Source organism: Melanerpes formicivorus, unplaced genomic scaffold (genome assembly GCF_026170545.1).
Source record: "Melanerpes formicivorus ecotype bairdi unplaced genomic scaffold, bMelFor1.0.p_v2 SCAF_5, whole genome shotgun sequence".
NCBI classification, from domain to species: Eukaryota; Metazoa; Chordata; class Aves; order Piciformes; family Picidae; genus Melanerpes; species Melanerpes formicivorus.
Genome location: NW_027142357.1, coordinates 24,286,819 through 24,301,640, shown reverse-complemented (window position 1 = coordinate 24,301,640; position 14,822 = coordinate 24,286,819). Strand labels below are relative to the sequence as shown.

Sequence of the window (14,822 nt, the reverse complement as noted above, 5' to 3'; positions counted from 1 at the left end):
TCTACCACAAATCTTTACTGATAAGGAAGTTTTACACACCCATGGGGAAGACTTAAGGCAAAGAAATAATTCCTTGAAAAGTGGTTAACACCAGCCAACAGCCTTGGCATGGGAAATGTGCAGGAGCCATGATTTCAACAGCACGAGCTGGATAACGAGGAGACTCTGGCTTTGCTTTCTCCCTGCCCTGGAAGCAAATCAAGGATGTGGGTTTTCTCTGAATGCCAGCATTTGGTCAGACTACAATAATAAACACAGGTCAGATGCTGCATTATGCATACTGTGCCATCTGTTGAATGTGTGAAGTTTCCCCACTAGTTTGTTTCTACCTTTACATTCTTGAACATATAAGAAGCTGTTATGCCAATAATGGAGAGGAGAGTAGTGCTGTCAAACAGTGCAGCTAACCTGCAAAATCAAAGGTAGCACCAAAATGGGTATACTGTTACATCTATACATTTTAGGGAGAATATCACACAATTAGAAATTCATTACAGATTATGATTTTTGAGTATCTAAAAAATGCTATGAGGGCTGTAAAAAACCTAAGATGGCCTTCAGCACATTATTGCAGCTGAATGGAATGTTTCAGTAGAAGTCTAAAAAAAAAGTTGCCTGTCTTACAAAGCCAGAGAAACACAAGTTAAGGAAGAATTTAATTCCAGAATTTTAGGACATGGAGAATGGAGAAAGGAATGGCTAATGCAAACAGTATTTTCAGGATGACTATCTACAAACAACAAAAATTTTGCACAGAAGGAGCTCAAGTAAAGTGAATGATGGGTTAGTGAGGAAAGGCCATGCAAGCAAAATCAGAGAAATCTGGAGTAGGAAAGTAAAACTCTGGAATTAGAGCCAAACAAGGATGTGAATTAAAAAAAGTAATTGACAAAATTGTGAAGTGATGAACAGGGAAATCTTCAAGATAAATGTCAGCAGGAACTTCTACCAGACTACCCCTCTGACTGCGGTCTGTTAATCAGTTGCAAAGCTGCAACATGTATCACAGAACTAGAGGATATTATACATCAGTCTACATCTCCCTTTGGCATTGTGATTCTCTATTTTAGCACTAATTCACTGTTATTCTTGTATACAGCATGGTGCCAAGATGAGCAAATTAAAATCCAACACAATCCAGTTATGTTATAGAGAAATTATGAAAACACTATTACTCATAATTTGTTAACTCAGGGAAGTTGTGCTTCCTTTCCTAGCTTCTAACTCTGGCCAAGTTCAAATTAACATCACTGGCTGTCCCCAGATATTATCAGTGTTATTTAGATGACATTTTAAAAAAAGTAATTTCAATACAGAGTACTGTAAATTATGAAATATCTTCAAATCCACATCTTTCATGTGACAGGACAAGCCCCTACCTCACAGTTACTTATTTTGTTGATATGTATATGGAGAATGGTCACTGGATGTCTCTACTGTAACTTGTTGTTGACCACTGGCTTCCTGCAAATAAAAGGAAGACAAGGCATTGAGATAAAAATCAGGCAGCACTATCTACAATCAGTATTTCCATGTCACTCAAGCAATTAACAGTCTTCAAATCTAAAGCCTAATGTTTCTCAAGTGGAGTGTTCCAAACTTGAAGACTGAACTTTGCATTAATTTACATTTCTGCTAGCAGAGAAATAAAATGCAGACCTTGTATTTCCTCAGCTGCTTTGATGATAATCTAAGAAAACCACAAACCTTTGACATTACAGAAATAAATACACGGAGGGAGCGAGTAACTGCTAGTATATTTTTTATCTCCAAATGCCAAGGAGCATTCTGCCCCTCTCCCTCTGACGGGCAGTGAGAAGAATGAGATTTACTTAACCACATGTACAAACACTCGCTTTGAGTACCGTGGTGTGACTGGCACTCAGCAACACAAAGAATTGTAGTTGGGACTTCACACAGACCTCCCAGAAACCTTGGAATTAATACAGCTGATAGTGCTCTGGCAAACAGTGCAATACCAAAAGTCTTTCTCCAACTTGCATGTTAAGCTTTGAACAGTAATTTTCCTGGCCAAAAAAGACATCTAATAAAACACTCATGTCTCTTACTAACCTCAACTGGAACCGCTGCTGTCTGGACGTGTGTATATTGGGGTATGTAGGCTCCTTGCATAGCTGTTGTGGCTGGCATGTACTAGAAAGACAGAAAGTCAGTTGAGTTGAAGCCAAGTGTAAATTTAAGAGTATTCAAACACCTATCAAGATATTGTTTATGTTTTCCTAATGCAATATACATGAGAGGAAGACTTTTGTGTCAGAAATCAATAGGCTTTTCAGAAAAGTGAGGTAGCTGTTTTGAGAAAACTCAAATTTAGATTTCAAAGGCTAGGCAAAACACTTTTCCTTCTCTGTTAATCCCATTCATCACAGTTAGGTTTGTTTGGGTATTTTTAAAATTCTATTTGCTCAAGAAAGAAGTCTTTCAGTTTAAAAGGTACCCAGCACCTCTTTCAGTTTTGTTTCTGTTCCACACTTTGTTTTGCTTTCTACAACTATGATCTTCTGAAGAGTAAACACAACTATTCTTTCCTTTGCGGTACAACTCTGGAGTTACCTTCTGGGTTCCTTCCATTTTCTTTGATTTATTTTAATTTACTCATTTCCCATTTCTGATCAGCTGAATAAAATAAAACTGAAATAAACAAAATAAATTAAAAAACTAAATAAAATGGTATAAAAACAATTAAAAATTGAAGACAGTTTTTAATAATTTATTGGATGAAAGACTACTTAAAGGATTACTTTCTTTTACACGTGCGAGCTGCACAGGCATACTGTGATCTACATGCAGCATTTTCTACTTGTGGAAGTTTTGTGTTGTATTAAATTGCTACATACTGTTCCAGTACTGCCTAACGAAAGATGACTCATCTGCTGTGTCAGAGGGCTTATCATCGATGCAGGCTGTAGTGACATGGTGTGGTCCATGGAGGGAGTCAGTACAGCACCCTATTAAAACAAAGAAAGAAATGGTTGTGGCAACACTCAGGTTTTAATTACATTTTTGAGAGTCTAAGTATGGGCTGTTCTTCCAAGGAGATGTACCACAATAACTCTCTTTAATCCCAGGCACTGATTCAGGATGCAGGTCTGAGGCATTCTGAATGTTCCTCTCAAGCAGATACAGTTTGCCTTTTGGTAATGGGTTAAGAACTGCATTAACTTCCTTTTGAACTCAAAACTGATGTGCAATGCACTTGAGACACCTGCTGAAAACACTTTGTACCATATGAGTTTAACCAGGTGCGAATTTTAAACCAAAATCTACAAACATTACCAGATTACAGTATCACAGTATCACTTAGGTTGGAAAGGACCTCGGGGATCATCGAGTCCAACCTATCAACACAGACCCCATGATATTATAGATTATAGATTCACTTAACTGAAGCTTTGGAAATTTGGGATTTAGGAGGAAGTTTTTATCTCATCCTTAGGAATGGAGGCTTTGGAGGAACATTTTTAAGAGAATTTTAGTTGTCACATGTGATGTTCACACAGGAGACAGCTGCCCTACTTAATGGCTGGTCTCTTCTGCACACATTTTATAAGTGTGGGTTAGCAATGCTGATTCTTTTTCTGAATACCAGCTACTGTGATGACCCCGATATTATTCTTGTACCATTTTATAAAAACCACTTCATAAAAACTGTATGTTGAATTTTTAAACATTGAGATTGCTAAATATGGAGAGCCTCCTTGTAAGGCTTCCACAATAATGTGAAATGGAGGGTCAACACCAACAAATTTTACCAATTGCACTCTACAAAACTACATTTCCAAATATTTTCTATGACTTGGGCTCACAGAAGCCCTCATTAAAATTGATGTGAGGCTCAATACCAACAGAAATAATTGCGGCATACTGAAAGACATCATTTTGAATCAATAACTAATTCTTACAAATGAAAAAAAAAAGAAAAGAAAAGAAAAATCTGTACAGACTGTAGTTGGAAAAAAAGGTCATTTGATCACTGTAGATCAAATGAGTCACAGTCACATCAAACGCTAAAAGAATTTCCTGTCTGGAGACTGCAGGCTTCTCTGCAAAGCAAATGAGTTAGACAGCACCAGCCTTTGCACAGGCCAAAACTGAACTTAAGTCAGGAATCTAGACCTTGTGTTTTCAACTGCAGAATCACATCTTGCCTATCTGTGAAGCTAACACACTTTACAGCATTACAACATACCAGCTTGCACCTTTCACAGCCATGATTTGAAAACTTTTGCTTTTTTTTTAAATGAAAATCTGTGTTGCTGGAAAGAAAACTTAAAAAGTTGTGCGCATGTGTGTTTAGCATCAAACCCCACAAATACAACAACAGCTAAGTGTCTGAGAGAGTGTTTTGGTTCAGCATCACCTTCTCTGCGTGCACAAGAAGAAAATGTTCTGCCAAGAGGATTTACATTCTATAATTTGCTTGAAGAAGTTAAAGTCAAGACAATATCCCTCTTAGATCTGGAAACGGACTTGTTTGTTAACTCGAGCAGTGCATATGTTAAAGCACCTACTATGATTTGTAATGTTCATCTCAAGAAACCTAATAAATCTCAGATATAATGGTACTTAATTGGCAAATGACATAGATAAGATGCAAAATATCATGGGAGAGTATAAATTATAATGCCTGACAGTCTGGTACAGATGCCACATCCAAAAGTGTATGGAGACCAGCATTACTCATGAGCAGTGAAGCCAGAACAAGTTATGCAGGATTTCTCAAGTGAGTGCCCATAATATCATTCGTATCGGTACATCTATCAAGCTTTCACAAATTAGCCATTCTAAAACATTGACTCCTCAATTCCAGCTCCTGATAGGTAAGCAGTATGTAAAATACTGGTATTTACAAAGTGTTTCTCATTTCAATTAAAAAAAAAGAAAAGGTTTCCTCAGTATGCTGACTTGGTAGCTTTAATTGTCCTCATCACCTTGAAACCCTGAAGGCAGCTTTCTTTTTTTTTGCCTAATGAAATGAGGCCCCAGTTCAGGTTGTTATCTTCATGACTCTTTTCATATTGAGCCATGATTTAATCGTGATGTAATTGTCAAAACTCTGGAAGTAATTGACCTATTTCCTGCTGTTTAAAGTATGTAAAGTGTTTCTACAACCAGTAACACAACAACAGAGAAGCATAAACTTACTGGGTGCTGCATTATATATGGTTGAGGCTGCATCCAAGAAGGACTCTGAACCTAGAACAGAATCAGTATTTTATTTTTGTTTCAGCCTTTCTTTTCTTGAATATTCAAACTGAAATATAGCAATGATGTCATTAATTGTTTAACAAGCCCCCTCCCTTATTTATTCACTTTTTAAAGCAAACCGTCACTCTGTGGACTGACGCCGATTTCTCTGTATTTATTTTATCTGTAAATCAGAACAAAATTTAGAGACAATACACCACATATACCTTTCAGAACAGTATACTATGTTTCTAGTGCAGGTCTAAGAAACTTCACCAAACTCAAACTTCACCACCTGCTCAAAACAGGGTTTAAACAGAGGTTTCTGCTGTGTTGAAAAGGAGACTCCTGTCTTTGCAATTCCTTTGGGGAAAAGAAATTGTGATCTCAGAAGACTTCTACTGTCTTCTACTCCGATTGGAATGAAGAAAAAAAATCATTGTATTTCCACATGGGAAAAAGAAACAAGGAATTTGGCTATAATCTTCTTCCAGGAATAAGGAGAAGATTTAGGAAAACTGTTGTTCTCCCAGACATTGCAGTATGTAATTCCCAAAGCACTAGAAAAAGAGAAGGTTCTAATGAGCATTCTTGCTCTTGCCACAAGCATGTTTTCTCTCCATGCACACTGACTAACAAATACTTCAGTTGAAGTAGGATGCCTCACTTCCCATAATAAGGTAAATGAGAAAGATTGAGAGGTGATCAGTTGTATGTTTTTCTTAGTCAAAAAGATCTGGTTTCAACAGCTCTTTGAAAATCTGCTGCAAGAAATATTAAAAGAATGAAAATGTTTTCTCCATACCTCCTGGAGTGTAGGATAAGGCAAGATTCTGACCCACACCACACATGCAAAACTGACTCACTACTTCTACAAGACATTGAAAGCCCCTTAGAAGCCTCTACCATTATTCTCAGAGGCCCGGAACAGGGTAGGCACACAGATGGTCTTGAAAAAAAAAAATCCAAGTGAGACATTTTCTGCAAGATGGAAGTACTTCTTCTCTCTTGGTACTTCCTCTCAAATTGAAGTAATTTTAGGTTGTTTTTTTTTTCTTTTTCAATCAGAAAAAGAGCAAGCAGAAGCTCAAAAATGGAAACCAGTTGAACCCTCCCTTCCCTCAGGCAAAAGCTTAATGGCAAAAATACTGGTACAGCCTGACTAAAGGTTTGGCTGATCTACTCATACTATGACAGCAACTGGCTTAATACTGTCATTTAGGCATACAGGAGTTGCAGAAACAAATGCAAGTCAAAACTTTATTAAATTTGTTTACCTGTAATAAGAATAAATCTAGAAACAGGTTATACCACACCCCAAAGAAAAAAAATAAATCAGGCTGTTGTGATACGTCCTGTTCCGTAGACGACAAAATGCTGCAGGTTTCAGTGACTAATACTCGAATTGTGAAACTTTTCTGGCCAAGAGCCTCCTTCCTCCTCAATACAGAATACCTCAATTTAATTTTCAATTCCTATTACAGTGGCATTTTAAGCATAATGATGTTAATAACTCCATCCACAATAACTGAAGCTCCATGCCATGTATATTGAAATCCTGGTAACAACATTTCTGGAAGCATTAAGTCTGTCTGTCTTGATAAGCCCAGAAAAGTGATACTGTATTACTAGGGAGTACATTTCCATGCCAACTTGCAACTTTTACTTGGATTCTGAATATCTGAGATTCTAATATTGATAAATAATTTATATTTTAATAAAGAATACCAGCTAATTCTACTGGAATATTTTTCTGGGCAAGGACTTGCTGTAATTTTTGAGGTATTGCTGTACAAACCAGAATGATTCAATATAGTGAAAAATACAGCACTAATACTGTCTGCCAAATGCAAACACTGTGTTGCGTAAGTCACTTCAGAAATTAATATAAAATGAAGCCATCTGCCCTTTACCCCAGAGTACACTCTTTTAACTCCTACATGACGCTTTCCTCGCACAAGAAGCCATTAGACCTCCAAAGTATTATTAGACAATTCATCATCACTCTTTTCACCTTGGAAATTTCTTCAAGGGAATACTGACCAAATGTCACTGACCACAGTACTACTGCTAGGCTTCCATATGCCTTCTGCACAGCCTTCTACCTTCCTTTTCACTCAGAGTAAACTAAAAAACTCAGCTTGTCTCTTTCACTAAAAACTAAACAGCTTCACCTCCTCCTCCCCTGACAAAGAGAGGTAAGAATTGTCCAAATTTAATTTGCTTTGGTTATTTATTACCTGAATCACTGATATTTATGTCTTCTATATGTTAAACAGTAAAATTATAAAGTAGCTGATCATTTAGCTTACACTGCAGTAACTGGCATATCTCAAACAGAATTTATAGAGCATGCATCTGAGACTGCCATACTGGTTGCATTAAATGCAAGCTGCTTATAAACTGAAATGTACAATGCCCAAATATTAAGGATCCCTACAATATGTACATCAAAGTGCAAAAAATTCCCTATCTTTCACAGCATATTGAATTATTTATCCACATCCCTCAGTGGAGACTCAAGATGATGCCTATCAAAACTCCCTTTCAGGTATAAAAAAAAGTGTATGATTCATGTTTTAAATTATTGTTCAAAATAAAGTAGCTTTTGGTTTAGAAACATAGTTCTAGACTACCGAATGCTTTATTCCTAACATAAAACTACTGGATTTGAATACTAGTGTCATTTGAACTTTGACCTCTTTTTCAAAATTATTCCTCTAATGTCACTCAAGTTTCTGCACCCTTCTTAGTACAACTATGTGTTACATAGTTACATTACTGCTGGGCTTTTTAAATTTCGCACTGCAACAACCTGGAGAATACTTGAAAAAGCATGGAGAAATATCTTTGAAATAGAATTTAACTCAATCAAGAAGTTTTTGGATGAATGATTGTTTTAAAGGTAAATTCTTGACATTAAAAGAACCTGAGCAATAGAAAATGAAAAATCATGTGTAATGCAGAAGTGACTATAAATACCTCAGCCATCAGCACAAGTTGAGAGACTTTGTTTTGCAATACACCACGTATCTCATTAAATATCTCTGCTTCCTGAAGCAAACAGTCTCAGTTTTTAAGGCCATCATTTTCACAGTGTACAGCATGAAGAGGCCACTTCATTAAAATGAAGTGCTACTGGAAAACTCCAAAGAATCAGATGTAGAAATCGGTAAACAAATATAAGCTCCAATAAGCCATTTCAGCTACTAAGTTCTAAATACAAACCTGGTATGTGGAAACCGGAGAAGCAATATATGGCGTAATGGATGTCTGAGTAATCATTCTGTTTGCTGTAATACTGTAGGGTGATGGATAAAATCTAGAAAATGCAGAAATATTTATTAAATGCTGGTTTCATTCATCTTTCATAATGAAAAGTTTTTTTTCTTAGTGTGCCATTATTTAACATACCCATTTTGTAAAGCAGCTGTGGTTGGATCATACGTGAGTGTCATTCCAGCCTTTAACAAATAAAAGTGGAAAGAAAGAGTTGACAAAATTTGTTTGGACCATAAATTATTTCACTTTCTTCAGTTGAAATAGTGCATTACTATAAATTAGGGAAATGCTAACTGACAGAAGCAATTATATAACAAAGAGTGTTAGTGATACTGGCTGCGAATACAAGATTCCAAGTTCCCAGCACGAGGAACAAAATGCAATCTATGAAATGCCTGGCTAAGGGAACATGTCTGTGTTTGAGAGGCAGGGCATGAAGATGATTACGTTAGGGTGTTGCCTACGATACATTAACTATAAGAATGAATGGGGAGCGCTGTTTTTCAGGACACATTTGAATTTTCTTGTCTCATATAAATGAGATGTCTAGGCTCGCTAACCACAGTAAACCTATGAAACTACTACCTTGAGCATTAAAGATCTAGAAAGCTGTGAATTAAAAAACATAAATCAATACTGCATTTCATTGGCATATTATTTTAATCTCAAGAAAGTGATGTGCATAGAAGTTCTGCATAAATCAAAGGATTATTTAATAGATGTGAATAAAGTTATGTTTCAGGTAGTTTTATAATCTTAGTCATACTCCTGACCAGGTGGAAGGAGATTTTATTGTTCATGTTAATGAGGCAGAATTTAGTGTTCTGCATTTTACCTTCTTTTCTTTGTAGAAAGACACAGTTAAGTATTTTATAGAGTTGAAAACTGTCAGGTAAGAGTTGCCTGCACATTTTTAATAAGCCAAAGAGCCAATCCAGGAAGTCTCAATGCCTATCATTTTCCTAAGTATTTGTTATTGCACACCCACACTAAAGCTTGAAAGGAGGACTTACAAGTCTCACCTCGCCTTCTCTGTGCCATGCTCTTCCATTCTGTATATATTTATTCTGATTCTGTCTCTTTTTCTGTCCTCCATCAGCAAACTTGCACAATAAAGGTTCTGCAGGAACTAAGAAGAAAGATGAAATATTAGTTGAGGTAGCATTCATACAGAGGTGTTCAGTGCTCCAAATGAGGTATGCTTTTTAAGTTATATTCCCAATATGACAGTTAAATAGCACAAAGATAGCTGACACACACAGAGCATCTGGAATGCCTTATATCTTTGATTTTAAGCTACTGTTGGAAAGAAACATGGTCTGTATATCCTGAGTATGTGTCTGTTGGATTGGGCATGAATAAGAACTGCCATCTCAATTCTTAGCTTTGCCTCTTAGGAGATATACCTAAGAAGATGGAGAATAAATCTATCCAAAGGTCCTAACCCTTAGGGGTTTCAATAATGTCCCAAACCCTCAAACTCCTCATTCAGAATAGCTAGAAGAGCAGGTACAGTACCTTCATTTACTCCCACCAGCAGGGTGGAGTGGGTTTCTTTATCTCCTACCACCTTATACTGAAAAAATGCCAGAACTATCCATTCCCTTTTTATCTCTGCTCTAAGAAGAGCACACAGTGTAACTGGAAATTCGTCAAGATTTTTCTTTTACCTTGGTTTGGGGTTTTATTGTTTGGTTTTTTGTTTGTTTGTCAGTGGGTTTCTTTTTTGTTTTGTTTATTTTTTCCCCTTACCATCAGGAAATGGTATTGATACACTTTTTATTTTCCCCATTCTTCTTTTTTCCCTCACAATATAATCCTGACCGTGACTTCAGTTTCTAATGTCAAAACTGAAGCAATGAAGAAGAAAAGTTTGCACAGTTCTTTCCCTATTACTAGCTTAAGTTCGAATAGCTTCTAAGTACCTATGGCTGAAGCACAGCTCTGCTACACCACACCCTCCTTAATCACAGGGTGGAAGCACTGTTATGATTTTGACGTGAGCACTTCTCTGCCAATAATTCCTGACACATTAGCTGTCTAAGCTTTACCATGACACTCCTCCAGGCCATTCTGTTTGGAAACACCTTCATGAGACTCAGCTGGGTCTGAAAACATGCAAGTTTCCAAATGCAGGATAAACACATGGGGTAGGAGGGCCACCCTCAAAAAACCATCACCAAGAAAAATTTTAGCATATCTGTATCATGCAACAAATCTATCAGTATGGCTATGGCCAGTTCTGATGTGCTCTTCACTCTGCATTTGCAAAAGACTGGTAATGAAAACTTCAGAGAATTACAGCCTGACCTCTAGAACTTTGCATGAAACTAGCACCAATGGCCATCGCTGGTTTTGAATGGCATACCCACTCAAAATATCCAAATCTCTTGACAGCCTTCTCTATAGAAATGGAAGGACTGGGAGACAGAACTGGTATGAGACTCCCTGGCTCACCTCCAGCATTGACTACACATCTATTGGAGACCAGTACCTCTCCTGTCTGGATGCTGTTATTCAGCATTTGCCTAACTTTAATATCAGAGAGTCAGACTTTAGTACTAAACATGACAGCTAAATTAAAATAAAGTGTATTATCTTACAGAGAATGACAATTAAAATCCTATAATCGCAAAGTAAACCAGGGAAAGGTTAGGCTAATCACTCTGGAAAAAGTATTTGAGACCTAGAGTAAATGCACAAGGAAATAACAAACTCGGAAGTAGGAGACAGAAAATTAAGAACATTGTATTCAAAATCTTGCATTTCTGAGGGGATTTTTAGCATTCCCAGGTCTGGGATTTGCTTTGGAGTCTTCTGTCATAAGAAGCAACTTCTGTCTCAGCATATTTGGGGAAAGAAAGGTACTGCATTAGTACACTGATGGATAAAAGCTATATTCCAATAAACTTGGTCATATCACACACCATCTTAATCCACACACAGTTCTGCCTAAATAAGAGCATGTTAGTCAATTATGGTTAAATTGCCAGGGTCTGATCTGAAATTATTTTGACTCTGGATTAGTTTTTTCCTTACCATGTAAAAAAAGAGTCAGAAAGGGAGAGCTGAGAGATCCAGATACTGAAGTTAACTGCCTTAAATGAAAAAAAAAACCCCAAACCCAAACCAAACACAAACAACAACAAAACAAATGAAAACAGAACAAAACAAAAACCCAAACAAAAAATACAAACCCTCTTTCCCACACTGCGTATCTCTGGCTATTTACAAATTATTTCAAACCATCTAGTATTGTGGGACTTCCAAAACACACTATACATTTTCAGATTAAGTCAAAAGAAACTAGCATAAGCATGTCTTATAAAGATATCAAAAAGTACCTAAATGTTTCTAGTCCTGTGATTATGTATTGCAGGACTCACAGGCAGCAAATACCTCATTTTAAGCTGTAATAGAGGCCACCTCTGGAGTACTGGGTCCAGTTCTGGGCTCCCCTGTTCAAGAGAGACAGGGAGCTACTGGAGAGAGTCCAGTGGAGAACTACAAAGATAATTAGGAGTCTGTGGCATCTCTCTCAACAGGAGAGGCTGAGAGACCTGGGGCTTTATGGTTTGGAGAAGACTGAGAGGGGATCTTATAAATGCATAAAAATATCTAAAGGGCAGGGGTCAGGAGGATGAGGCCAAATTCTTTTCAGTGATGCCCAGTGATAAGAGGCAACAGGCCCAAACTAAAAGGCAGGAAGTTCCACGCGAACAAAAGTATAAACTACTTTGAGGGTGTCAGAGAGGCTGCCCAGAGAGGTTGTGAAGTCTCCTTCTCCAGAGACTTTCAAAACCCGCCTGGACGCGTTCCTGTGCAACCTTATCTAGGCAAACCTGCTTTACCAGGGAGGCTGGACTTGAGGATCCAAACCTGACTACTCTGTGATCATGCTTTCAATTAAAATTCCCATAGTCAATCGTAAAAATCTTTTCTGAAAGTGTCATTTGTGCTTACATTTCCCATCATTCTCAAGATACCTGAGGGGAAAAAAAAGGTAAATCTGTCCAACTGTCGGAATAAAATGTCCACAGTTTAGGAATAGATATGATTACATTTTTTTTGTCAGTAGATAACTGAAACCAGCTACGTTTTAAGTGATGTAACATCTACCGTGGTGGATTAGAAAGTCTCCTGACAAATTTAAAGAGGAAGATAAAATGGAAAAATAACTATGGATTTTGCATATGTAATATCCAAAACCTGCAGCAATGGGAAAAAAACATAATTTAAAAATGTCTGTGATTTGCCTGAAATTGATGCTCCATCTTACTGAACACAGGTCCGGTCATGGGAACCCTTATTTTCCTGACCTTCCAGCTTCTCCTGCTGCTCACTATGCCATAAATAAAGCCAAATGCTGTGAAAGCTCCAACTACATTAAAAAAAAAAAATGAGGCAGACCATCTATTTAATAGTCAACTGCTGTGAGAAGGCTCTGTAGCATTTGTCTTCCCTTATTCCAGTTCAAGATCTGAATGCTGATAGTGGGGAACGCTGCAATTGAAGGCCTAATGGTAATTTTTGGCTGCTTTTCCATACTCCTGACCTGAGTTCTGTGTGTTGGATGCTTCAAGAATATGATGACTGACGGTCATCAGAGGGAGGGTCATGAGAAGGAGATAAACCTTCATGGGAGCCAAGTATGATCTACTGATTTCTCTCATACCAAGGACTGAAGACAGCCTTTACTCTCTTAAAAATTAAATCTACAATTTATTTCTTCAGCTTACCTTTTCTCATATTTTTCACAAATACATAAATAGTCTCTCTCTTGCACAAATAAACTTTTATACACACATATATACACATACATACATATATATATATATATACACACACATATATAAAACAAACAAACAAAAAAAAACACCAAACCAAACCAAACCAAACCAAACCACAAATCTCTAACAAGCCCTACAGTAATTTTTTTTCTGTGGTCCAGGAAGGAAGGGAGAGTCATTTTTATTGTTTAACTGCTGGGAATTGTGCAGGCCCAGTGATGAAGGGGATCATTAATCATTCAGGGACTTGTCTGTATGTGCAAAACAGAGAGCCATAGTAGATATTCAGAACTACATCAGCTATTAGCTGATGTAAAAGGCTGTGATTTGGAGTGGACTTATGTCTCTGCAGCTAAGACACAATGCTTAAAATTGCCACTCTGATGACACTTAATGAAAACCAAGAGACACTTTCAATGGTTTGTAGATGTCTGTTGAGATGCTGCTACTGAGATACTCTGTAATCATAAGCTTTCACACAGTTTTATGGCAGGTCAGTGCTTTAAAACCTGGCTGTGCAAAATGCTGATCCACCTCCTCCTGCCCTAAAACCCCCACCTCTAGGGCTAATGTTTTTACTGTAGAAAGATGTGAATTCAGTATCAGTCCAGCAAGTAAATACTTGTGGTACACACATTATGCACACATGTATATTAGAATTCAGTCTTTCTTTGTTCAGTGTCTACTCAAATACATACCAGGTGCTGTTACAAACACAAGAATAAAAATTGTGTTCTTACACAGGGCTTTGTGTTTATACCCTTGTCTTGGATGGCTAATTTTGTCAACTTTTCAATCTGCTTTCAAATATTAAAAAATTACAACAAAATAGCTTTAAAACAGTATTGGTTTAGTGAGCTTTCAATTAAATGGCATCTTTCTTTTTGTTTTTCTTTCCTAGTGACAAAGCATATGGGACTAATGAATTACGACATTAAAGCATCATTTTAATGACAGGACAAGCCTGTACAGCTAGAAACTTTTGCCAAAAGCTGTGGGAATTAAAAGAGAACTGTGCCTCCCAAGATCTCAGTAGCTTTACATGTTTGAAGAGAAACTACATATGTACTCTTCCCTATGCTAATCTTCACTTAAATGCAGTACTCAGAGTTAAATTTCTGCAATAATTTACAAAAGGTTTACTAACAGGAGTATATTTTGAGTGGGTTTAAGTAGTATTTTTCTTTTCCATTCCAGTGTTACTTCTTAAAGCTAAGCAGCAATTACAAACTGAGAATTAGAGCAGTAAAAGCTTCTAATCATTGATCTAATGGGTGAAGTCTTAGCTCCTCTGTCTTCAGTGTGACAATAAGGAGTAGCACCAGCACTGTGATCTCCTTAAATACTTTAACAGTAGTTTTCAGACTGTGGTTCATGGATTATTTCTAAAGGATCTATGAGAGGTAGCCACAAAAATATGAGTTTATGGTCAAGTACAGAGTACTGTAAAGGAAAGCAAATAGGAAAAGCTCGAAAACAAATGCCACAAAGCAACTACTTCAAGGCTCTATTTTCACTCCTTTCTAGTGAAAAATGTTTAAG

At 37.1% G+C, this 14,822-nt stretch overlaps 1 protein-coding gene across 5 annotated transcripts in view; it reads right to left on the bottom strand.

Annotated features, from left to right (window-relative positions):
• The window catches only part of RBMS1 (RNA binding motif single stranded interacting protein 1), a 146,971-nt gene that overhangs the window by 3,780 nt on the left and 128,369 nt on the right, over positions 1-14,822 (bottom strand). For 4 of the 5 annotated variants that reach the window (XM_068138771.1, XM_068138774.1, XM_068138775.1 and 1 more), the window contains exons 7-13: positions 9,504-9,619; positions 8,623-8,672; positions 8,437-8,530; positions 5,167-5,217; positions 2,859-2,969; positions 2,074-2,154; positions 1,380-1,464 (exon numbers count right to left, since the gene is read on the bottom strand). In XM_068138771.1, coding sequence (XP_067994872.1) covers positions 1,387-1,464; positions 2,074-2,154; positions 2,859-2,969; positions 5,167-5,217; positions 8,437-8,530; positions 8,623-8,672; positions 9,504-9,619 — 581 coding nt within the window. In that variant the 3' untranslated portion in view covers positions 1,380-1,386. The remainder of the gene's footprint in view (positions 1-1,379; positions 1,465-2,073; positions 2,155-2,858; positions 2,970-5,166; positions 5,218-8,436; positions 8,531-8,622; positions 8,673-9,503; positions 9,620-14,822) is intronic. The other variant, XM_068138772.1, reaches the window with a different exon arrangement.